Below are 25,738 nucleotides of genomic sequence, written 5' to 3'. Positions count from 1 at the left end.
AAAATACATACTTCAGATCTTTTATCATTTCATCCTTCCTAATTTTGAGGATATTTTGCAAATTTTAGATAAACAAAACAGTGATGTAGAACTCATATGCTTTTGCTTTTCTGGAATTGCACATTAGAAATAACTTGTGTAAGAAATTACATTATTAATGTAGATAATTTTAAAATATAGTGACTGCACTAAGGATGTCAATTATACTCTGAAATGATACTCTTATCTACATAACGTTTAATGTCTCTTAGATGCCTGCACATTTGGTTAAAATAGTATTAAAGATAAGTACTTAAAGACTAAGAATGCACACTTTTAGAAAGTAATGATCTAGACTGTTCAATAAGATGTGCAAAATTGCAGAATGTATTTAATGATCAAAAAGTTAGGAATTTACATTTTTCCCTTAAGTATGATTACTTCTCTATGTGGTTTGCTTAAAAATAATTAAATAAATAAAGGGACAGCAACAAAAACAAAACTGAAATTGTCTTTTGAAAAGAAAGATAATAAATATGTGATATGTACAGAAAAAAAAAAGGGCTAAGGCAACTTTTAAAAACAGCTAATTGGATAATATTTAGAGAGCCAGTATTTTACTCAATATTTAATGTCACTGAATGGAAATCCTTGTCATAAGCTTTTCATACTATATACATATTATTGTAGAGAAAAAAAAAAGTGATCCTGTGCCTTTAATTTCCCTTTCTGAGAGAAGGAAGGCTGCACACCACTGACAGGCTCACTTGTTCCCGTCTTTAATGTGCAATCTGTTTTCTCCAGCGGAGGGCACTCAGTGTATCACAAACTCAAGCATTAGCACCAACAAGCTCTGAGCATCATCAGTCTCTGGAAAGCCTTCTGAATTAGACAAGGGCTGCCTCTCAGCACAGCTACAAAACACTTTAAACCTGACCAGCTAAATGGATAAACCTAGCCTGCATAGCTTTTAAACTGGGGTCTCATACAGCACAGGAGGCCTACTTGCTTCAAGAACTGAAAATCCAGAGGATGAATTGCTTTATCTGGGAATGGCAAAAGCCAGCACAATAAGGAATGCCAGGTATTCTGAAGATTTTTTTTTTTTCTTTTCTTTTCTTTTTTTTTTTTTTTTTACCTCTCTTTTTACAGAGAAGTTGGTTACCTTTGAAATGGGCTGTAGCTTTTTTGCACAGATTGCCAATTACTGCTGATGGGTCTCTGGTGAATTACACAATGGTCCTCAGAGCCTAGAGGCCCTCCCCCTCCCCCCCAACGGCTTCCTTTCCCTGCCCCCCCATCCCACCCCATGCTGATTTTTTTCATATATGTATATATATTTTTTGCCTGTCCTCTCCGGGGAAGTTTGTATGGGGCTTCTAGCTCACATGCCGGATCTGAATGGTGTGAATGACAGCCGCACTGTGTCATGAAGGTGGTGGTGGTTTCAGCACGAGAGACCAAATAAGAAGAAAGCTGAGAGAGGGGGGAACCGTTTTTGGATGACAAAGGATGGGTAAGTGAACTTTTGTTTCCTTCTTTGCAAAGCTGATCCTCTTGGCTTCCTATTCTCAGTCGTGGCATTAGCTGATAAAAGACGGGGAAACAGGCAAAAAGCAGCAGCCTCTGAGTTTGCCAGTTGACTCAGTATAGTTGCTATTATATTTTTAGATCATTTTCCTTTTAGTAGTTTTTTTTCTAATCCATAAATGCATAACGCGGACTTAAACAGACTCTAGAGAAATATCTTTAAGGCTGTCTCTTGTGTGTGTGTTTCTACAGCTTGGGAATTAAGCATGAGATAAATACTGTGTTTGGTTCTATTTCTTGATAATATTAACCACGCTTGTATTTCTGGTCGCTGTCAGGAAGATTGTTAACACTTTACTGCGTGTCTGTAGGGGTGGGGTCGTTACTTTATCAGAGGTCGCACAAGGGGTTGTTTTATCTCTGAAGCTGTATCCTGAACACAGCTTCCAAATTTCCAGCAGTCATTTGCCAGTCTTATTTTTTCAAGTGTGACTGGCTTTTTTCCCCCCTTTCTCCTGTCTGGAAGAGCTGGAATGTATTTCAATGAGATTGTAGCTGGCAAGAGGACAGAGAGCAAGATCGGGTTTCAAATTAAAAACAAAACAAAACAAAACAAAACAAAAAACTGGTTGAGTAAAAGAAGGAGAGTTTTTTGATTAGAGGTTTGGCTGATTGCTTCTTGGTTAAAAATGAATATTTAAGAGGAATAAACTGCAGCACACAGGTTTTTTTTCCCCCCTACCGCTAATAAATAATAAATCTACTGTTGACAGAGGAGAGAAGCCCCTTACCATGCTATGACTTGGAAATGCAGCACAAGTGCCAATACATTGCAACTTTGCAGGTTTTCTGAAGTTAATAGAGGTAGGGGAGGAAAAAAAAAAGTGAGAAATTTGAGCAGGTCGAGATGAAGGGGAGGAGGGGGACTAGTCAGTCTACTGCTTTACCTTGTTGATCCCCCAAATTTGCAAAAGCAACTATGTTAAAAATAAGAGCAAAACTAATACTACACAAGATTATTTTGCATTTTATGCAAATAATAAGAATCTGACAATCTTAACTTTGGACTGTTCTGTGTTACCAGTAGTTAGGGCTCTGAGCTGGTATATCCCTGGGCAGGAGAGCCACAGTAGGCAGAATTTCCTGAAAGCTGAGAGCATATATGCTTATTAACACATTGAGACTACCTCACACTGTTATTAGTCTTCATACCATGCTTCATTGGCTGCCCATCCTAGTCCCAATGCCATTTTTTCGGAGCCCATGCATTGTTATTCCATTATGCAATAAGGATACAATTTCAGGCAGAGCAAACTTGGGTTACCTTGACAGCTTACTGAAGCTCTCTTGTCAAATCAAAGCCTGTTTGCTTAACTACGAAAGATGTACAAGTACGGGGTTTTCTAAGTCACATTTTTGCCATTACCAGAAGACTTGGTACTCTTCCTTTTGGTACTGATGTTCGACAGAGTGACTAGCCAAATATTGTTATTCCAGTGTTGGCATTAAGTGATAAGCAGGCTGTGTGCTCTTCAGTGTTGACGAACATATGAACTCAAGAAACTCGGGAAGGCTTTTCTTTAGTTCCACGGCACTGTGGTGATTTGAAAATCAAGGAAGAAAGAAGGAAACCTTATGATAGCAAATGTACAACACTGAAGAAAATAAGACTTCAAATGTTAAATACATTATTTGTATATCAACTGTCCCATTACTACACGAGATGAAATGCCCGATATCGGTAAGCTGGTGGTGATTTATATTAATAGTTTTACAATGTGCATTTGTCTTCTTTTTAATATTGTAGGTTTCCATTTAATTACGCAGCTGAGAGGCATGCGTGTGGTGCTAGTGCTACTTCCTACACTGCTGCTTGTTATGCTCACGGGGGCTCAGAGAGCTTGCCCAAAGAACTGCAGATGTGATGGCAAAATTGTATACTGTGAGTCTCATGCTTTCGCAGATATCCCTGAGAACATTTCTGGAGGGTCACAAGGCTTATCATTAAGGTTCAACAGCATTCAGAAACTCAAATCCAATCAGTTTGCCGGCCTTAACCAGCTTATATGGCTTTATCTTGACCATAATTACATTAGCTCAGTGGATGAAGATGCATTTCAAGGGATCCGTAGACTGAAAGAATTAATTCTAAGCTCCAACAAAATTACCTATCTGCACAATAAAACATTTCACCCAGTTCCCAATCTCCGAAATCTGGATCTCTCCTACAATAAACTTCAGACATTGCAATCTGAACAATTTAAAGGTCTTCGGAAACTCATCATTTTGCACTTGAGATCTAACTCATTAAAGACTGTGCCCATAAGAGTTTTTCAAGACTGTCGAAATCTTGACTTTCTGGATTTGGGTTACAATCGTCTTCGAAGCTTGTCCCGAAATGCTTTTGCTGGCCTCTTGAAGTTGAAAGAGCTCCACTTGGAGCATAATCAGTTTTCCAAGATCAATTTTGCTCATTTTCCACGTCTCTTCAATCTCCGCTCAATTTACTTACAGTGGAACAGGATTCGCTCCATTAGCCAAGGCTTGACATGGACTTGGAGTTCCTTACACAACTTGGATTTATCAGGGAATGACATCCAAGGAATTGAGCCGGGCACTTTTAAATGTCTACCCAATTTGCAAAAATTGAATTTGGATTCCAACAAGCTTACCAACATCTCACAGGAAACTGTCAATGCGTGGATATCATTAATATCCATCACTTTGTCTGGAAATATGTGGGAATGCAGTCGGAGCATTTGTCCTCTATTTTATTGGCTTAAGAATTTCAAAGGAAATAAGGAAAGCACCATGATATGTGCAGGACCTAAACATATCCAGGGTGAAAAGGTTAGTGATGCAGTGGAAACATATAATATCTGCTCTGAAGTTCAGGTGGTCAACACAGAAAAATCACACCTGGTACCCCAAACGCCCCAGAAGCCTCTGATTATCCCTAAACCTACATTTTCCAAATCTGACCCCACCCAGCCCACCCTTGAAACACCAAGCCCTTCCCCAGGGTTTCAGATTCCTGGCACAGAGCAAGAGTATGAGCATGTTTCATTTCACAAAATTATTGCAGGGAGTGTGGCTCTGTTTCTCTCGGTGGCCATGATCCTCTTGGTAATCTATGTGTCTTGGAAACGCTACCCAGCCAGCATGAAACAACTTCAGCAACACTCTCTTATGAAAAGGCGGCGGAAAAAGACCAGAGAGTCTGAAAGACAAATGAATTCCCCTTTACAGGAGTATTATGTGGACTACAAGCCTACAAACTCTGAGACCATGGATATATCCGTTAATGGATCTGGGCCCTGCACATATACCATCTCTGGCTCCAGGGAATGTGAGGTATGAACCATGATCCTCCTAAAAGCATTTCTACTGCGGGGAAGGAGAGGTAAATGTTTGAAGCTCTAGAGGTGTCTAATCACTAGAAAGATTAATGACCCCTTTTGCTTTTGGGTTTTTGCTCAGTGTGAGAGGTTACTTAATTAAATTACAACCACCAGGAAATTGACTGTTTTTTTGTTTTTGTTTTTTTAATGGTTGAAACTTGAAGGAAGTTCATTCAAGGATGAGATTAAGTTGGAATAAAACACTATGTTAAAACATCTGTTTTTTTTAACAGTTTGTATACAGGGGTTGGACTTAAAAACACACATATACACAAAACTCTTTTCATTCTAAAATTAATGTCTGGTTCTTGTTGTTTGACTTCTGTAATGGAGTAAAGAAGGAGGGACCAGCTTAATTTAAAAACAAAGTGATTTTACCAAAATTCCAGGAGGTAATGAAGATTTAAACCAAAGAGCAATTTACCCAAGGGTTGATTTTGTTGTAAATTTTTAGTTATACTTAAAGCATGCAACAGGGATCTCACAGGGATAACTGTTTCCGTGTTACTTGCCATTTAGTTATATACCAGCATAGAGAATGTCAGAGGCCTACTGTGTAATTGTATTAGGCCCTTAAAGATGTCTTTCTTCCTTCCTTCCTTCCTTCCTTCCTTCCTTCCTTCCTTCCTTCCTTCCTTCCTTCCTTCTTCCTTCCTTTCATTTTTTTTTATTACTGGACATATATCACTTTTCATAGGTTTTCTTAAGTGCTGGCTATTTGTATGTAATCACAATGAAACTTAAATTCCATGTTTTGGCTATGTCCCTGGTAACTAAAATCAGGTCATGATATTGTGGATGATTTAGCAATAACATAATGACAGGCATAACAGGGACTGTTTGTCAATGTTGCTGTCATCCCCAAAAGAAATAATGTGTATTCTTGTTAAGCTTATCCAAAACTAAGTGATGCAAATATTTATAAATAAAGCGAGAGAGATTTGAGTTCCTGGTATTTTCCCTTTCTGTAATATTAGCTTCAAATGAAGGCATTCCATGTTACATTATTTTCATTTTCATGAGAGAATATGTTTGGATCCAGTTTCTGATCATTTACTTTTAAAGAGCACTTACACTAACATGCGTAGGAGTAGAAAATAGTCACAGATTTCCAACCTGTTGATAAGTAGTACTGGATGCAAATTGTTCTTTGCTTGGTAAAGTTGATCAAAAAGTACAAAGACTGTGACTGCCAAGGCCTTGTTACTAGAATAAAGTAATGGAGAAAGAAAGTTCTGGCAGTATGTTGTTTTAATATTCGATTTTAGATGGTTAGTTTTTCAGAGGAAAGTTTTCATGAGTATTGCATGAGTATTTCTCCTTTTATTACTAGTTATAACAGTTGGAAAAAATAATTTGCTTTTTGATAATATATACCCAATCTCTCTATAGTCCTAAAGGCAGATGCTAATGAAATGTTTTCAGACGAGGCACTGGGTTTAAATATTCTCCAACCTAGTAGAATTTGAAATACTGAGCTATTCTTGAGAGTTCATTTTCTTCTTTTTGTATATGATTGAAAATAAGAAAAGTAATCCCAGATAATAAATCCCTAAAAGAAAACTGTATGAGCAATTGATATTGAAATTAAAAAGAATAAAAGATTTTGTATAAAAGTCTTAACAAGGCTTGATGCTTTTGTTGCAGGTTGATATTTATATAACATACATGAATATTAGTAAAAGAAGTTCATCCATCTTGTTTTATTCTAGGTTCTCTTTATATTTTGAGATCCTTTTAAAGGCTAGTACCATAAAAAAGAAAGGAAAAATCCAGGTCCATTCATTCATTTTCTCTTGACTTTTGTCATAGAAAAGTGATTTTTGTTTATAATACTCACCAAGAAAGAAGAAATATTTTTTTTAAGAAGAAAGATTCTTAAAGAACTAGGACCTGAGTATAGTCTAAAACTTTTCAGAGACCTTTAGTTCCAGAGATTATTCTTTCAAAGATGTTAGGCTTTATCATGATAGGAAGAAAATAAAAGCATGTTTTATTCCATAAAAATATGAGTACGTCAAAACACATTTTGATATTATATATAGTTTGTAGTGGGGAGGTTATGGTCATGAAATTGCAGTGGTATTATTATTGGAGATGAATGTGGTGTTAAGACATTAAATAATGAAGAATTTAATTAAATATTGTAATGAAGAAAGTTTAAATGGCAGCCCTGCTGAAGTAGATCAAAATCTCCATGCCATAAAAAGTGGAAAGTGGTAGGCTATACATCTAAGACCATTATCTCAAGGGGTCCAATAAAGCTACATTTGAGAGAATGTTAACTTGTTTTGAAACACAAACACATCAGAACATTGCAGCAACCACTTCTCCTTTTTATAGGATGTTCAATCTATTACAGTTATAGGTAGATACAAGAAATGAGAAAAGGCAAATTCTTAGAAATTATGATAGCAGACATAACTCCCCTTATGTCTTTGTCACCATGGAGTAAAATTTCTCCTGTTGAGAAAGTGTCTCTACAAAATGAAGCCAGGAGAGAGAAGTGAATTGTCCAAGTTTGTGATTTCTTAGGAGTATAGAGGTATGCTGAGTTGTAGTCTGGAGTTTTTATAAACCTCACATATGAGTAGCTTAGAAAAATAAAGAGTCATTAACATTCATAATACGATTTTGTGAGGTAGGCTTTTTCTTTCAATTCAAAACACCAAACTCTACCCAATAAAGCCATAAATATTTAATTAGGAAACTTAGCACTAAATGCTAATTTTCTAAGACAGTGCCTTGAACAAAACCTGCATTAAATTGAAAATTCCACTTATACAACTGTTACATTTAGTTATCATGATCTAAATATGGTTAAAATATTCATTTTGTCTATTCCTTTTAAGAAGGAAATAAAAATATCAAGACTCCTAATTAGAATGGTGTCTGTGAGCTAACATACAAATATAGCGTTCAATAAGTGAATAATTTGGTTATATTCTTTATAAGTTTTAGTTTTGAAAATTCCACATGCATATTTGAGGCTAATACTTTGAAGAAGATAATTATAATACCTTAGGCAGTAAAAATCTCTTATATCTATAAAAGAAGAATATAGTAGATAGTTGTGAATAATTAATATGATATATGGCACAATTCTAATAGATACATACATCTTAATCATGGTGCTTTGAGTGGAGCAGTGTGCTTGATTGAACTGAATCATTTAATTTGTCCTCAATATGTGCTTAGAAAGAACTTAAAGCCAAAAGGAAGCTTTGTCTAAAGCTTAGTAAAGTATTATTAAAAGAGAAAATTGCCAAAAAAAGAGAGAAAATTGCAATATGTACTTTTGAAAATAGTTTGTGAAACTTTGCATAGCTTTATCTCACTAAAAAATATTTATAAGCATTATGAAGTTACTTTATTCTGCCTACCAAATTTTACTTAAAATTTATACAGAACAAAGTTTTTGAATGCTTGGTTTTTTTTTTGTTTGTTTGTTTTCTTGTTTTTTTTTTTAATATTTTATTTATTCATGAGAGACACAGAGACAGACATAAGCAGAGGGAGAAGCAGGCTGCATGCAGGAAGCCCCGTGTGGGACTTGATCCCAGGACTCCTGGATCACTCCCTGAGCCAAAGGCAATCACTCAACTGCTGGGCCCCCCAGGAGTCCCATGATAGCCTGGTTTTTCAAGGATATGTTCTATCAAATGAAAATAGCAAGGACCTTTTAAAACTAGTCATTGTGACTATAGGAAAGAAGAGAACACTTCAAGTTTGTCTTGCAAATTAAAAAAAAATGAAATTGGTAAAACCTTAAAATGAATGAATAAATGAAAGTGGTCTCTAAAGAAATCCTCCATCCAAAGTATTTTAAAACTTAACTAATTGAAATATAAAATTTAATGATCCCATAATGCTAAGAGTGCTGCCATTAGGAAAATGGGAGTATAGGAGACATTAGATATATATTTTCTAATATTTGATATTTTAGTAAAAATTCTTCAAAATCAAGTAAAATATAAATATAATGGCTGTTATTGGGCTTACATTATTTCTTTTACTGCTGTGCATTGGGTGGTATAGATCATTTCTAACAGTTTATTTTTATTGAATATATTATATCAGATCCAAACTATTGATTTAAGAGGGATTATTAGCTTATTTCTACACTTCAGAAATTGGCATTTTCAACCATACTAGATGAATTTCCAAGAACTAAAAAGCATGTTCAAAGAGGATTTGTAAGTGAAGCAGGCCCAATATCCTTCAGTTTAATTTATACTTTACCAGTACGAAAGTATAGAAAATAAACTTCATTTTGGTGGCTTACTACTGCCGTGTTATGTCAAAATGTTATAATTGAAACTCTACTTTGTACATTCACATGAAGTATATATATGTGTGAGAATATGTGTGTGTTTGTGTGTATGTATGTGTACGTGTTCATATACACAGAGAAAGAAATAGATTTCCATTAAAATTCCTGTCTATTTTAGACATTTGAAATATTGGTGAAGGAATCCTGTGTTATAATTACCAGAATTTGTTAGTCACGAATATACTTTTTAGATAAATGTTGAAATCTCTCTAAAATTATTAGTATCTCATGTCTAGGTTGTCTTAATGTTCTTTTTCAAAAAACAGAATTTAAACTACACATTGCCATTTTTGGTGTGACTTTGGGCTAGTCACTTCATATCTCTTTGACCCATCACTAAATGAATATATGTAACTAGCACAATATATCCCAACTCAAAGCATTCCTCAGACTACTAAATTTTGTAAACTCCCAGCAGTCATTCCCAGGACTAAAAGAGCAAAGGATATGGAGGAAAAAATGAGTTATTTATATTCATTGTCAATGAGAAAAGAAAGAACTTCTCTAGTTAATAAAAATTGGCATACTCAGGTGAGGAACATTATAATTTCTTTATGCTTGAGGGGAAAATGTATAATACACATGCATGCACACATATGCATACATGCAAGCACACACACACAAATTTTTATATCTTTTAAATTCTGGCAAGTAACCAGTTATTTTGAAAGCATTTAAAATATGACTGATTTTTTAAAAACACTATTTTCTGAATTTGATTCAGTTAAAATCTATTTGTGAATAGAGTTTTCATTAGAATCTGCAAATGGTAATTGTAAAGAGTGACAGCTTCCAAAAAAGCCTGACATAGTTAATTTAGGAAAGATTTTAAACTGATGATAAGGGGTTCAATTACCTTTTTTAGAATAAGTTTGCATTAGCATGTCATGGACAAAATTTTAGTAAGTTATCAAATTGAAAAGTCTGACTATGCTATGGTCAGGAATGTACAGCTTTTGACATACCCCAGTAATCTTCATATGATTTCAGAATTTTTCTTCTTGTGACTTTTCTATATTGAATAAAATCTAGTCATCCTAGTTCTCAGGAATTACATTTATAGATAGCTTTATGTATTGGAAGTTGCTAAGTAATATTAGCATTGGGGACTTGGTGACTCATCAGAATTTTCATATCTCTAGAGTTTCATGAATCACTAAATCAAAGTGAAACACTTGCAACCTGTAAATCAGACAATGGGGGAGATTTGAAATATTTGTGCATATTTGAATCAGTGAAAAGCCTGGAAGTGATGTTATATTTTAAAAATTAAAATTGCTTTTTATAGTACCAAAAGAGGTCTCATTCGTCAGGTGAATTTAACAAAATCTCAGTATTTTAAAATGAAAGGGAAATTATGAGGGTATTTTTCTTGGCACTCCATAGGCCATTAAAAATTTAGCTGTGAATTAAAGAAAGTTGAGAAAAAGCACATTATTTCCTCTGGTATCAAAATCACTGGCTTTTTAATAAACTGCTTTAATATGCTTAAAACTTCTCAATATATGCAAATGCTATGATTCATACTCCTGCTAAATAGTTTAAAAAATAATGTTTTCATTGTCAAAAGAAATTAAAGTTAAACAAATGTAGAGGTAGGAAAATTGTTTTTTAAGAGTAAGATGTTTGGCTTTAAGCCAAATCTTACATACTTATCAACTTAAGGTTTGGGAGTGAAAAGCCAGCAAAGCTGATATCCATTAATGAATGGTGAAAGGAATTGTGAAAATATTTTTTAAAAATCAGAAAAAAACTTGTCCAAAAATTATCAATAAGTTTGACTAAAAGGAAAAAATTGAACAAAAACTGTTGCCTCGATATCAAATAAGTAGTAAACACATGCATAACTAAATAAGATTGTGATATTTAGCATTATTGTTTGCATTAGGGCAATGAGATTTTATATTTTGATATTATATAAATGGTGTTCTTAAATATAAATACCAAAAATAACTGAAATATAATTGTGTTTAATCAACCATGTGCAATTAAATACCCATATACCCCACCTAAATATTTCTGAAGTGCTAAAATGTATATTGCACACAAATATTAAAGTAATATATATTACAGTCTTCAATAGACCCTGTTCTTTATTACTTGTCCCATTCATATGAACTGCCTCAAAAGTAAATCTTTGGGCATGACATTAAAAAAAAAATTAAAGCCATCAAAATAATTTTGTTTCTTCTGTCATTTATCATGGTTGTTTTCTGAATCTTTGGATGTCCATCCTACCATCTCTTGGAAAGTTCTATTCTCTCCTTTACTTCAGTCTTTTGTATATTTACTGAATTCTCAGACCTCAAAAGGGTAAAGATATAATCATTAAACCTAGCAAGAAGTGTCATCTTTTCCTTTTCTTTTTTTTAAATGTAAATTCTTTCTGTGGAAGAAAGTAAGATACATTACACATTTTTATCACATTGGTTTTAAAGAAAAATTTAAGGTAAAGGATAACTGTACTAATAAAACAAAATTTCCTGCATAAATTTATGTCATTTTTACCTACTATTTCAGTGGTTGAAATCTTCAAATCCCACTGAGTTTAAAAACTTAAAAAAAATTATGGTATATTTAAATATTCAATGCAGGCAAGCTAAAGTGGATATAGATGGATTTGTTTAAGAAAACTCACTCTTTTTTAGGATCTCATAAGTGAATATATACTTCCAAATAGGAATGTGTATGGTCATGAACTGATTTCACTTTTGGGTCATTTTACAAGGTTAGTGCAGAACTATATAGACACGGACTTTGGAATAGCTAATAATATAGACAAAGAGGAAAAATACCTGAAGTTATTTTATTTAGTCAGTTCTATTTAATTCATATCACAGTATATTTTCATTTTAGAATAATAATTTTGTTTCACTGTCTTCTTTTAAAATTAAGTATTATCATATAAAGCATTGAAATTACACCGATTTTTTAAAACCAATGAGAAAGTCTTTGAGTTTAAATTCTGTGCTTGTTTTTAATTCCTCCTTCCTCCCCCCAAGTCACATTTAGAATCATCAGTTCTTTCATTTTGCCTAGTGATCTAGTTATTTGCAAGGGTAGGAATTATTAAAAGTTGATTTCTTGTTTCCTTTAAGTACCTCCTATTAAATGCATTTTTGTTCAACTGAAGCCCTGAAAATATTGCTTGTTTGTTGCAGCATAAATTTAATCATGATGCATTTCACTACTAAGTTTTTGATACTCACAATTTTAAATTGACACCAATATTGTTAAATATTTCTAATAAGACTTAAAAAAGAAATAGAGATTGTGTCTGAATCTTTTTTAGTATGATCTCCACAGATGAAAAATTGTTATTTTCTTCTGTGTTTATAGGTCTGTAAAAGTCTTAGCAGAGAGATCAGCCTTAAAGTACTTTAGGTTGATGGTCAAACCATAGTATGGACCAAAATTGCATTGGTCCAATGGTTAGATCAAGGGGTGAAGAAAAGGTCTGGGAGACTTGAAACTGACTCACTTTACTTCTGTAATATTGGACAAGTAAATATGTATCTGACCTTTCTGTGATATAATTTTTCCATCTATTGAACTGGGATAATAACTTTCCAACTAACTTGTTGAAATGATTAATGAGCTACTATTCGAAAACCACTCTGAACTCCTCCATAAAAAGCTTCAGTGTAAATATAAATGACTATTAGCCATAAGCCCTACTGTCTACTGAAAAATGCAAAATACATTGTGGCTGTATTATTTTCATTGTTATTATTAGTTATAATGATGGTTATAATACTCCCTGATGTAGAAACAAGTGTTGTGGTTACATTTTTACTAAAGTGAATAATAAACCTGACCTTTCAGTCCCTTGTCTGAGCTGTAATTTAGTTTGGGTACCAGACACACTAATATATAAATAATACCTCAGGATTTATAAAATACTCCCTTGGCTGAACATTTTATTCACATTTCAAAGAAAGTAGCATTTACAGTTCTTTTATTAGTATTAATTCTAAGGAAGAAATGGGTTATAGAAACAACTTATAAATTTCCATTCTGATCAAGTATTGTCCTTCAGTTCATTTTCTTAACAAGTGGAGACAATTTTAATTTCCCCAAAGTGTTTATGCATAACAAGAAGTTAATATATATTTTTCAGAAGACCTGATATTTCTCTAGCAAAAATATATAATATTTAATGCTTTGATGTACATAAATATTTATTGTGGTTGAATATAATATGAGCATTTATTTTTGAATAAATAGATTATTATATAATTCCTATTTTTGTTCCCATACTCATAATATATTTTAATGTGAAATACATTTCTTTTTGAGTTTTCCCATGGAATACCTCCTGTGATCCTATTGTGTGCTGTGAAATAGAGGGCACTACTAGTGCATGTCCTTAACAAAAATAAATACCCCACAGACAAAAGACAAAATTTTATCTTTTCTGGAGAAGGCAGTAAGTTATTTTCTTTGTGATTAGAAAAGCAGAGTTATTCCCAAATGAGGATTCTTCCAGTCATTGAATATGTCTCTTCCAGTTATCTATTCTGGAACTAGGGATATAACTACAGGATGGGACCATGGATCCACTGGACCTGAACTAAACTCCATCAATCACCGTAAGCCCCTAATCTAACTCTGGGACCACAGTGAAGTTTTGAATCTGCAGGAATTAGTATTACTTCCAAGTTAATGTCCAGTAAGCCCCCAAAACTATTATGGCACTTTCCCCATTGCACAGTCACCTTGATAAATAGCTGTTTGTTTCTTTGGGAATGGCTAGGAGAAAGATTAAGAGTATACCTTTTGACAGGTAGCTCCATCTTTCCTCAAGAGCATCTGACCTTTCACTCAAATGTTTCTGAATCTGTAAATTGGCTCAAGTCTGAGAATTGATTATGAGGCCATGACACTACTTTCATGACTCAACTTATACTTCTGTTCACTTGACCTAGATCTGACCTACTTATACTGATCATGTAGGAATTACTACTCAAGTACTTTTTTTCCTAGGGACACCATGTTCAAATAGACAATTCCATGGGTCTCTTGAGTCAAATATTTTGATGACCACTTTGACTTTACTGTCTCCTATGGTAACTGTGCCTATCTTTTCTTTGGTAATTAAGTGCTAACATTAGACCCATGCCACCTGGGGATCTCATGTTTTCCCGATGAAACAGGAATGCCAATTCAGTGCTAGCTATTCCCACTGGTTTCTGACCTGCCACAAAGAGTGACTACAGAGTCATTAGCTATGAACTTACCTACTCTCAAACTCTTTCCCCTCTCCAGTTGCCAGATAGTGAATCCATTTTATACTCTTTGGATTTGGTCTACAGAACTCTAACCAGAATATTTTTTTTAATTTTTGAGATTCACTGCTTAGATTCTAATCTTGAAATTTGAAGGATAAAATAATGTTATTTATCAATATAATATTTTAATAACTTTGTAAATCATAATCTCTTTGGCTCTCTGTCCACTCATGGTCTGTGTTTCCTCAAATGACTGGATGATAAGAAATGACTTTAAATCAATATTCCAACTTAATGCTCTTTAAATTTGACATTCCATCCTCCTTGAAAATGTATATAAATTCTTCACCAAAACATGAAGTTTGGCAAACATCATTGGCCTATAGAGATAATAGTATCCATTCTCTTACTGCATTTCTTACTGAAAATTTATTGGAACATAGTTATTAGCTCCATATGCAAATATAATATTTTATCATTGTTATCAGAATAATTCTACTTTATAGATACTAAGCAATTTCTGAAATATGAGATATAATTTTGCGTGTTAACCTGATGTATCTTATTTGTTTTCCAATATTTTCTAATTATAAATGACTACTTCTTTCAAAAATTCTGGAAACATGAGATTATTTACAAAAACAAAATAAGTATCAAAAATTTTCACTATGCAGTGATAATATTTTTAAAATTCTTCCATTTTACTTATATGTATAGGTAGTGTATTATAAAATTAATTTGGCGCTGAAAACTGTACGTACAGATTTATATATTGTTACTTTAAGGTTCACATTTTGTGATGAATAGAATCACTGCTTAAAATACTGTGTGTTGAAACTACATTCCTGAAATATGCCATCTTTTACCTAAGTCTTCTTTTTTGTTGGACATTTATGCTGAATTGTTTTTACTGTTAGAATAGTTCTACAATGACATCTTCATTTAGGTAGATTCCGCGAAGAGAAAATGCATAGCCAAAAGAATGAAAACTTTAAATTTCTTAAGTCATATTGCTACATTATCCCCTAAAAATATATACCTATTTGTATTAACACATGCATTGCTTAAGTTTTAACATTTTCCCCACATACACACCAACATTATATATTATCTTTTATTAAACAAGTTGACACATTATTTTTAGTGTTTAATATTTACATCTTTAACCTTCACGTGTTAGAATTTTTGTTGCAATATTCTGTGTTGTTTGGATATCTTATTTTCAAATATGATATGTGAACAATCCGTGAGGTCAACAGTATTTATTATGTTCTGTTAAATTGATTTTATTTTTAGAAAGGCCTTTCCCATCTTGTATGTAAGTAAACATTCACTATGTTTTGATCATTTCCTCTATAGGTTTATTTTTATAATTCTTCAATCTATCTAAAAAATACTTTAATATATAATGTGAAATATGGAACTAATTTGTTTTTTTCCTCACTAAAGAATTACAATTTTGTCAGTATGTTTTACCTTATATTAATGTAAAATTTTCATATATCCATGTCATTTTTGTGTTTCTATACTTTGACCATGTATTCACTATTCTTGTATCAGAAGCATATTTTTATGCTGGTATGATTTTAAGATATATTTTAATTTTTACAAAGGAATCTTCTACTAAATTCCACATATATTTTTAAAAACTGTCTTGGTTATTTTTTGCTATTTTTATTTGAAATAAAATTTTGCATGTCTCTCTTCCTCCACTCTCTCTGTAACCTTTATCTTCCTGAACACACACACGCACGCACACACACACACACACACAGAGTATTTTGACTGGGATTATATGGACCTATAAATAAATTTGGAAATAATTGATATCTCTACTGTTGTCAAAGTGAAATGTTTTTTAAAAAAGGGAAATGTTATGGATAACATAAAAGTGGCATAGAGCTCAATTTGCACCACCTATTGTTTGTGTCTCCAATGAAGATGAGTTGATTTGTTTTATTTTAAAATTCTAATGCATATATAAGACCATAAGTGTATAGATGCATATAAAATTATTATCAACGTTTTAACAAGTCCATTAATTTCAGGAGACAAAGATAATTTTTTTTAATTTCTAGTTCAAACATAATTTTGTAAAACATTAACTGTGTTAACTTTCTAAGAGTTAAGATTTCTTATTTTTCTATTTGTATTGGCTAAATCTAGAATATCAAACAATTACAGTGATTTTAAGCAATATCTTTTGTTCCTGATTTAATGGGACTGCCTTTTGTGTTCTTTTCCATTTTATCATTCAATTTATTCATTCTCCTATTTATTACACAAAAAATGTATTGTTTACCTATATTGATAGGTGTTAATGCTAGGCTCAATTCTTGTGTTTACAACAGCAGATACAATAATTTTTTTTTAGGTAAAAATTATCACAGTTTTCATTATACCTATAGTCTTATTTATATAATACACATTTATCAGGATGGACATTACGTTTCATTAAATGACTTTTGGAATTGTGTTTTTTTCTCTTTTTGTGAGGCATATCTTTCCCTCCCACCTTCTACTTATTGGCTTTATGAATTGCATATTTTATTTCCTATTTTTAAATGTTATTTGCATTTCTGGAATAAATTACGGCATTTCTTTCATAACATTCTTTCTTAAATCAGTTCTCATTGCGTCTACTTTTATCTTGCTTGCAATCTTAAAATTCCTGTTAATTAATAAGGCAGGATAGGATGGTCGATACTATTCCCTCTTCATCAGTTGAGTTATATTTAGTATTATCTCTTTTTCTAACTTTGAGATGGTTAAAATAATATAGACATTAACTTTGCCTTGAAATTTGTAAAACAGGCAATGAAAACTCCCTTTGTATTGTCCCTTTGGGGATATAATACTGAGAAAACATAGATTCTATTCAGATTTGTTTGCCTTTTGCTGTCCTTGAGTCAGAATATGGACTTACAGTTTTTTGGAAAAAATACCAGTATTATTGAAAATGTAACACATATAATGATTTTTATTTTATGTAATAATTATTTATTCTTAAGAATCTTCCCTAGTCATATATTTGTTCCTTTAGTCTCTATGGACCACCATACTAAAAGCTATAAATGAGGCAGGTGAGTATCTTTGATGCATATTCCTATAATCCAGAACAAAACCCTCAAATCGTTAGATATTAGATGCACATTTTCGTTAAGAATGTAAATTCCTTAAAGATACAAAATTTCTTTAGTCTTTTTTAATATTTTAGTTGTTAGTTTATTTTTTTCATAATTGCTAAGGATTATTGGGTTTACTGCTATTTAAGAAGAACGGGAAGAGAATTACCTTCAAATTATAGGGAATTATATCAGTTTTCTTTTTCCCAAGGAATTAACATCGCCTCTGAATGAATCCCTCTACCAATAGGCTCTGATGTTCTAAGTAGTTTTACCTTATCATTCTGATCTTACCTTTTACTTTCTCATAAAGCCAAATTATTCCTTTACTCTGATCAGGGTCAGCAAAATATTTCTGTAATGGGTTAGATCGTAAATATTTTAGACTTTGTGGGCCATATGCTTTTTGTCACAGCTACTTAACTCTGCCATTGTAGCATGAAAGCAACCATAGAAAAGATGTAAAGGAAGGTCACATCTGTGTCCCAATAAAACATTATTTACAAAAACAGGCAACACGCTGGCTCATATTTTACAGTTTGCTGACTTGTAATCTGGATCATTATCATAGGCTTTTAAAGACCTTGGAGTCTTACCCCTCAAAATAAACTACATAGAATTGTCTCCTAACCTGATATCTTCCTTTTTATTGCCCTTTCTTATTCCACCCCTTCATGGAAAATCTTTCTAAAAGATTCTACCCAAGTCTACCTTTCCCCATCTATCATTTAGTTCTTCAACCCACTACAGTCTGTCATCAGAGCTGAAAGCCATCAAAACAGCTCTTGCTAAGTTTGTCACTGACTTCATTAACACTAAATTTGATGGCTGTTTTATTCTTGCTTTACCTTGATATCTTAACGTTCAACACTAGGCCTTTTCATCTTCAAATGTTCTCCTCCTCGGAGTTCTATACAGGGGCCATTCTCTTTCCATTTTATCATGTTCCTTTTCATATCCTTTGTAAACTAAATATTATGTTTTCTTTATGGCTTCATCCTTGCACTTTCTCTACAACCCTATATTCATTCATTCTCTCCCTCTCCTTCCTCTACTCTCTTTTTCTTTTTTTTTATTTTTATTTTCTTTTTTTAATTTTTATTTATTTATGATAGTCACACACACACACACAGAGACTGAGAGAGAGAGAGAGAGGCAGAGACATAGGCAGAGGGAGAAGCAGGCTCCATGCACCGGGAGCCCGACGTGGGATTCAATCCCAGGTCTCCAGGATCGCACCCTGGGCCAAAGGCAGGCGCCAAACCGCTGCGCCACCCAGGGATCCCTCTTTTATTTTTAGATTTTATTTATTTATTCATGAGAGACACACAGAGAGAGGCAGAGACATGGGCAGAGGGAGAAACATGCTCCCTGCAGGGAGCCCATTTGGAACTCGATCTCAGGACCCCAGATCACGACCTGAGCCAAAGGCAGACATTGGACCACTGAACCACCCAGGTGCCCTCTTCACTCTCTTCTTCTCTTTCTGAATGAGAGAGAAATAGTGTACTTTACCTTTTTTTTCTACTAATAAAGTTATTCCTTAATTGTGTGACCTCTTCTCTGAGTTCCTTACATCTATAACAATTTTCTAAGGATCCCTGGGTGGCGCAGCGGTTTGGCGCCTGCCTTTGGCCCGGGGCGCGATCCTGGAGACCCGGGATCGAATCCCACGTCGGGCTCCCGGTGCATGGAGCCTGCTTGTGTCTCTGCCTCTCTCTCTCTCTCTATCTGTGTGTGACTATCATAAATAAATAAAAAATTATAACAATTTTCTATTTGGCATCTGAAGTCAAAATATCTATACTGTAACCGATTTCCAAACTAAATCGTGATCTTTTCTTCCAAGCCTGTGTTTTTCTCAGTGGTCCTTGTCTTGTGAATGAAACTATACATTTCTGCACGTCAGAATCCAAGGAATCACAACTGACCCCATCCTCAGCCTTACACTCCATAAAACAATTCATTATGAAGTCCTGTTGATTTTACCTTTTAAGAGTCTCTTAAACCCATCCATTCTGTCTTCACTAGAGCCACATTTTTGTCCTGTTTAGTCTCCATAACTGATCTCTTGCTCCATTGGATTTATGCTCTACTTTGCACACAGGTTCATCTTTTAAAATGAAAGCTGTTCACATCATTCTTCTCCTTAATTTAAAGCTATTTAGTGGAGTCCTGTTCTTAGAATGAAAATGAGAACATTTAACATGACCTTAGAATCACTGATGAACTTGTCCCTGCCTTACAGATTGTTTTCACATCACACACCCCTTACTCTCAGAGGTCCATCCCAGGAGGCCTCCACACTCTTTACACTGGCCTTCTTTCTTTTCCCTCTTGCTTGTCAAACTCTCTCTTTTGACAAGATCATATATAAGTCCAGCCCTAAGTACTGCTCACTTCACTTAGTTAATTTACATTCATCAACTCCTCAAGACATTGCTGAAATCCTTGTATTGTCAAAACCACAATATTTTATTCTTGCTCACCACTACTTCTTTTTTTCTTTAATAATGATTTGATTAATATCTTTCAATTCTGTCTACTCAAGGGCAGATAATATATGACTATTTTTGTTTGACTTTATATCTCTAGTGCCTCATTCCATGTCTTATATGTTTATTGAAAGGACATTTACTGAAAGAATAATTTTTTTTCTGAAAAATTAATAAGCTTATTTCACTATTTGAAGTTTTAAACTATAGATAAATTTTATGGTATAGATTTTGAAGTAACTCATTTTTAATATATATTTTACTCACTGATTTGTTTTCATTAATATTCCATTTTATTATATAGTTCATGTTCAATATGTCAAAACCTAAGGGCAAAAATGGGAAAAATAACCTTAATATAAGCCTTTTTTTGCCATTTTCCTAGCATATTTCCCAGAATATTTTTTGTCATACAAATAATGAAGCAAATTGTTTATAATCTGTTATTTTTACTTACTCTATTGTGAGTGTATTTATACATCAATAAGTATTCATCTACAACATAATTTTGGTTAGTGGAAAATTTTGTATATTACTTTACTGTACACAGATTCCAGTTTTGTTTTAGTGGTTGTTTTGACATTTTTGACACAAAGAAACTTAAGATAGCCACCCTTGCATTATGTCTTTCTAAATACTTAATGCTTAAATATCTATAATGACTTTTCAAATTCATCTTCTCTTATTAAATACTTGAAAAAATTTTGGCAATTATCTATTCCAGTTGAGATCAAAAGGTATTTTGGTGTTGTTGTTTTTTTAATATTCATCATTTTACTATTGATATATATAATTTCTTACATTTATTTGGCCTTTGTATATTTTACTTCTGTATTTTATGTTCATGTTCTTTGCCAAGTTATTTTATTGATTGATTTGAAATTAGTTGATTAATCCTTTAGCTTTATAAACATCACAGATGGTTCTTTCAGAGCTTGTCATTTGTCTTTTAATTATTTTAGGTTGGGTTTTTGACTGTGTAATTTGAAAATTAATTTCATGTATTTAAATTCTATATTTTATTTTATTGTTTTTTTTTGGTATGGTGCAAATGTTATCTCCAGAAAATATTAAATAAATAATCATTTTTATTTTCCTCTAATAGCTTCATGGTTTTATTTTTTGCATGCAAATCATTAATCCAACTAACTTTTGTTAACAAAAATGTTAACCACTTTCCAAAATTCACTTGTCATTTACTCATAGGTATGGCATGTTGTATTTGTGAATTTACAAAGCACTTAATATTTATAGATACCTCTATTATTTAATGCATATATATTTATGTGTTATGTGCATGGATTATATATTCACCTGTTTCCATATATATACAAATATATATGAATATGCATGTGCTTTATTAAACTTTTTATTTTCTTAATCCTTTTATCATACTGCTTATTCAATATAATAGGTTAAGATATGTTTCATTATCCATATTTTAAAACTGTTTTTGGTCATCATTTTCCAGTTTATATATTTAATTATAATTATTTATTTAATTATAAAAGTTGCTATATATATGTGTGTGTGTGTGTGTGTATATATATATACACATATAAGTTGTTCTTTCCCACTATCTTGTTTTCTATTGCCTTTTATCATCTCTAGAACCATATTCTAGAAATAAATCATTGTTAACACTTTGCTCTGTATTATTCTGGATATTTCTGTGCATATATAAATGAATACATTTTTCTTCTCAAATAATATTATACTAACTGCACTGATCTAAGTTCTGTTTGTATGCTTTGGATTTATTTGTTTCATGTAATATATCTTGGACATTTCCCCCTGATAGCAAATAAAAATCTACCTCTTTGTTTTTAATTTATTAAAATGGTTCTCTAGTGGTAGACAAGTGAGATGTTTGATGTTATGGATATAAATCTTAGAATTATTATGTCAGTTCTCTAATAAAATTTGTTTGACGCATTTTTTGGAATTGTGTTATTTTTAAAGAATAGCTGGAGTGAATTAATATCTTTTAAATTCTAAAATTTTTAATCTTGGGATATGATAATATTCTAATGTCTATTTGTGAGTCAAGTGTATCATTAAATACTAAAATATGCTGAATAAAGGAGAACATTTATTTCTCTATATAATAATTATTTTATTTTTCTTCCTAATATGAATATGATGAATTTTTATATTTCAATAATTTCTTCTATCTGTTTTTTGCAGTGACCCATCTAATGCAGAGTTGTGTGTATATGTGGGGGGTATATTTTTTAATATGCCTATTGTAATCAAAAACAATAATATTCCAAATATTAATTCCAATCATGTTTCAGTATATTTTCTTTGGTTTAATAAATAGGACATTTTTTATCAATTATCTCTCAACCTTCCCAGTGGTTAAGCTTCACATCCTCTATTTTATTAGTCAAATTTTTAAAATGATGTTGACTAATTAGGAAGCTCTGAGGGTGCTCATCAACATTCTCTTCTCTAACCTCCATAATATGCTTTGAGGAGGAAAAGCATTACTGTGGATGATTTTGGCCACATTAAGGAGTGTTCAAAGTGATTGAGAAGTGTTTATAGTTGATAAAAAGGTTCTTCTGGGGGAAGAGAATGCAATAACATAGCCTGGCAGCAGTTCTCCAATGAGTGGGACGTAGACTTAGACAAGATGCTCTGAGCTGTATTATTTTCTTCTTTAGTATTTTTTTATTTTCTTAAGATGTTACTTATTTATTCACGAGAGACAGAGAGAGAGACAGAGACTTGGCAGGGGGGGAAGCAGGCTCCCTGTGGGGAGTCTGATGTGATCCTAGGACTCCAGGACTATGACCTGAGCTGAAGGCAGATGCTCAACCACTGAGCCATCCAGGGATCCTCTTTAATATTTATTTATTTATTATTTTTTATTTATTATTTTTTATTTATTATTTTTATTATTTTTTTTTAGTATTTTTTTAATTAGGTTTCTTCTAGCTCTTACTATTTTTTGAGTAGAGAAACCAAAGAAGCCAAAATAAGCAAATGAGTTTCAGGCAAAAAGAGTGGTGGTCTGTTAAAGTTTTTCAGTAGGTTCTATTTAATGAAGCCTAGGCAGACTCATATGCCTTCAAGAGCAAGAGAGGCAAATAACCTAGGTGGTATATGAAGCAGCGTGTCTAAATAAACAAACATTAGGAATTAATGGGACAGTTAATTCTATAGCTTGCAGATTATCAGGGTATCTGTCTATATCTATGGAGGCATTCAGCATTTTAACACTTCTGGACAGATAAAATAGATTTGATTCAAAGTTCTTTTTTGGTTATCTGTTAGAGTGATTGATTCTGAGCTTTAAAAAGCTAAAAGCAGTCTTTGTGATTTACCAATTTACCAAAGCTAGGATTAAGAACTATAACCATGGCAGAATTAGTCAACTGATGAAGTTTTTTTTTGATTTCTTTATTCTCATCATACCTTGATCTCTTTGTATCCCAGAGACACAATTAACATCTAGCATAGCTGGGCAGACTCAGGTAAATATGTAGAGAACTAGAACCAGGAAGATTTCCCTCAGTGTCTTATTAATTCTGAGGCAAATCTACTTCCCATAGATGCATTTCCCTACAAAACTTGAAACTCCTAATGTAGAAAGTGACCTAGTACAAGGTTTCTTGTACTATCTGTGTACTATTGATATTTGAGGCCAGATAATTGGTGGTGGAGGAGGTGGGGTCTGACCTAGCTTTGTAGGAAACATGACTGGCTTGTCTCTATTAGGTACCAGCAGCAAGCTGCCTCTTCCAGTTGTGACAATTGACATTATCTCCAGATATTGCCAAATGAATCTCTGGGGGAGTGGGCAAAATCAACCATAACTGAGAACCACTAAACAGTACAAAGAACCTGCTCTTAAAGAGGTAAGGATACATTTCTATAGCCTAGGAAGGTTCACAAGTTGATCTTGAAACTTAAAGTGTTTAGGTCATATGTAGGGAGGTGGGGTTGTAATCTATGCAGAGATTGGTAGTAAACTCAGGCTCACTTCAAAATTGAGGGTATTCCTGTGTACAGGGTTTTAATAAAGTGGTGTCAGGATTTTGCTAATGATAAGAATGGTGCACTTTGCTTTATTGTGATTCTTAGCCAAGGTTATAGTACTGACAGATTTCTATAGATAAAAATATCCTAGGAAAGAAAGAAGGAAGGGAAAAAGAAAGGAAGAAAAGGAAAGAAAAGAAAGAAAAAGAAAGAAAGAAAGAAAGAAAGAAAGAAAGAAAGAAAGAAAGAAAAAGAAAGAAAGAAGAAAGAAAGAAAGAAAGAAAGAAAGAAAGAAAGAAAGAAAAAAAGAAAAAAAGAAAAAGAAAAAGAAAGTATTTTGTTGCCACCACAGTACTGCTGCAGACCTAGAGAATTTTGCATGAGGAGAGGCAATGGTAGTAGAAGTTAATACACAACAGGAAAAAAAAAAAAAAAACATATCTTCCCACAAGGTTTCTGAGTAATTGGGTTTTGGAAACACAAATAGTACCTGCCAGGCCTAAGAATATTTAATGTTTATTAAGCATCAGTAAATTTAAGGCTATGACAATGTTTGTTTGTCTATTATATGAATGGGAAAGAGAAAAACCCTAACAAGAAGGTTCCTATACTCAGTTAAATGTTGGAAGACATGCAAAGCAAGAATCAAGGGGAAAACTGAAAAGCAAATAAAAGGTCTTCAATACACTAAATGAAAATGTATAGAAGAAACTAGCCTCAGGAATAACTTGGTGACTGACAGACATTTCTGTAATTTTCTGCAATTTCTAAGAAGATAGTTTCTCAGATGACTTGTTCTATTGGAGGAAACAATTTTCACGGATGGTAGAATTTTCTCCTATTATATGGGAGAGATATGGTTAAACTCTTGATGAAGGATTGCTTCCAATTGAGTTTTTAGGCTCACAAGTAATGAAATCTGAACAAATGCCAAAGATTGGCTGGTACCTCGGAGAGGCTGAAATTAAAAATAAAATAATTTGATTTTTCCTTAGAAACACTTTGGAGTCAAAAAGATTTGATCTAAAACATTAGCCCTGCAATGTTTAGCTCTGGAATTATGGGCAGATTATTTAGCCTATGTCAACCTATTGTCTCACCTATAAAATAAAGCTATTATGTTATGTTATACAGTTTAATGCAGTCATCATGTAGTAAAAGACATAACATTGTCTCTGTTACACATTCTGTGCTCTTAAAAAATAATAGCTATTGTTGTGATATTGTTATTATATTTGCAATATCCTACCCCTATACCCAGGTATTGCTAATCTTCAGTAATATCTGTTAAACTACCAACAATTTAAGCATAGAACAAATATGTGGTATTGTTTTGGAATACACCATTATATAAGATATGATTATAATTATTATTTATATACATATTTCAAGTTCCATATAAATCACTCAATCTATCATTTGTGTGAGAGACAGACTGTGTGTGTGTATGTGTGTGTGTGTGTGTGTGAATGTGGATGTAGACCAGGACTTAAAATATTTGTTTTTTTGAATTCTTGAAGCTATTTGAAAAGTGTGATATAGGGAGATATGAAAGAAGGCTCTGGAAAAAAATACATTACTGCAGGCAGGATTTATAGGGAATAAATGCCTGTATGAGAAAAGGAGAAAGATTTCAAATCAATGACCTCACCTTCTC

The 25,738-nt window shown here is 32.9% G+C and overlaps 1 protein-coding gene across 5 annotated transcripts in view; it reads left to right on the top strand.

Moving 5' to 3' along the window:
- The first annotated feature begins 745 nt into the window (after positions 1 to 745).
- LRRTM4 (leucine rich repeat transmembrane neuronal 4) overlaps positions 746 to 25,738 on the top strand; it is a 713,524-nt gene continuing 688,531 nt past the window's right edge. The window contains exons 1-3 of one of the 5 annotated variants that reach the window (XM_025994447.2): positions 746 to 1,063; positions 1,345 to 1,495; positions 3,317 to 4,863. In XM_025994447.2, the coding sequence (XP_025850232.1) occupies positions 1,492 to 1,495; positions 3,317 to 4,863 (1,551 nt within the window). In that variant the 5' untranslated portion in view covers positions 746 to 1,063; positions 1,345 to 1,491. Of the gene's footprint in view, positions 1,496 to 3,316; positions 4,864 to 25,738 lie in introns of all 5 variants that reach the window. The other 4 variants (XM_072767038.1, XM_072767036.1, XM_072767037.1 and 1 more) reach the window with 4 other exon arrangements.

This window comes from Vulpes vulpes, chromosome 8, assembly GCF_048418805.1.
Source record: "Vulpes vulpes isolate BD-2025 chromosome 8, VulVul3, whole genome shotgun sequence".
Lineage (NCBI taxonomy): Eukaryota > Metazoa > Chordata > Mammalia > Carnivora > Canidae > Vulpes > Vulpes vulpes.
The sequence above is the reverse complement of the archived record's forward strand: the minus strand, read 5'-3'. Positions and strand labels throughout refer to the sequence as shown.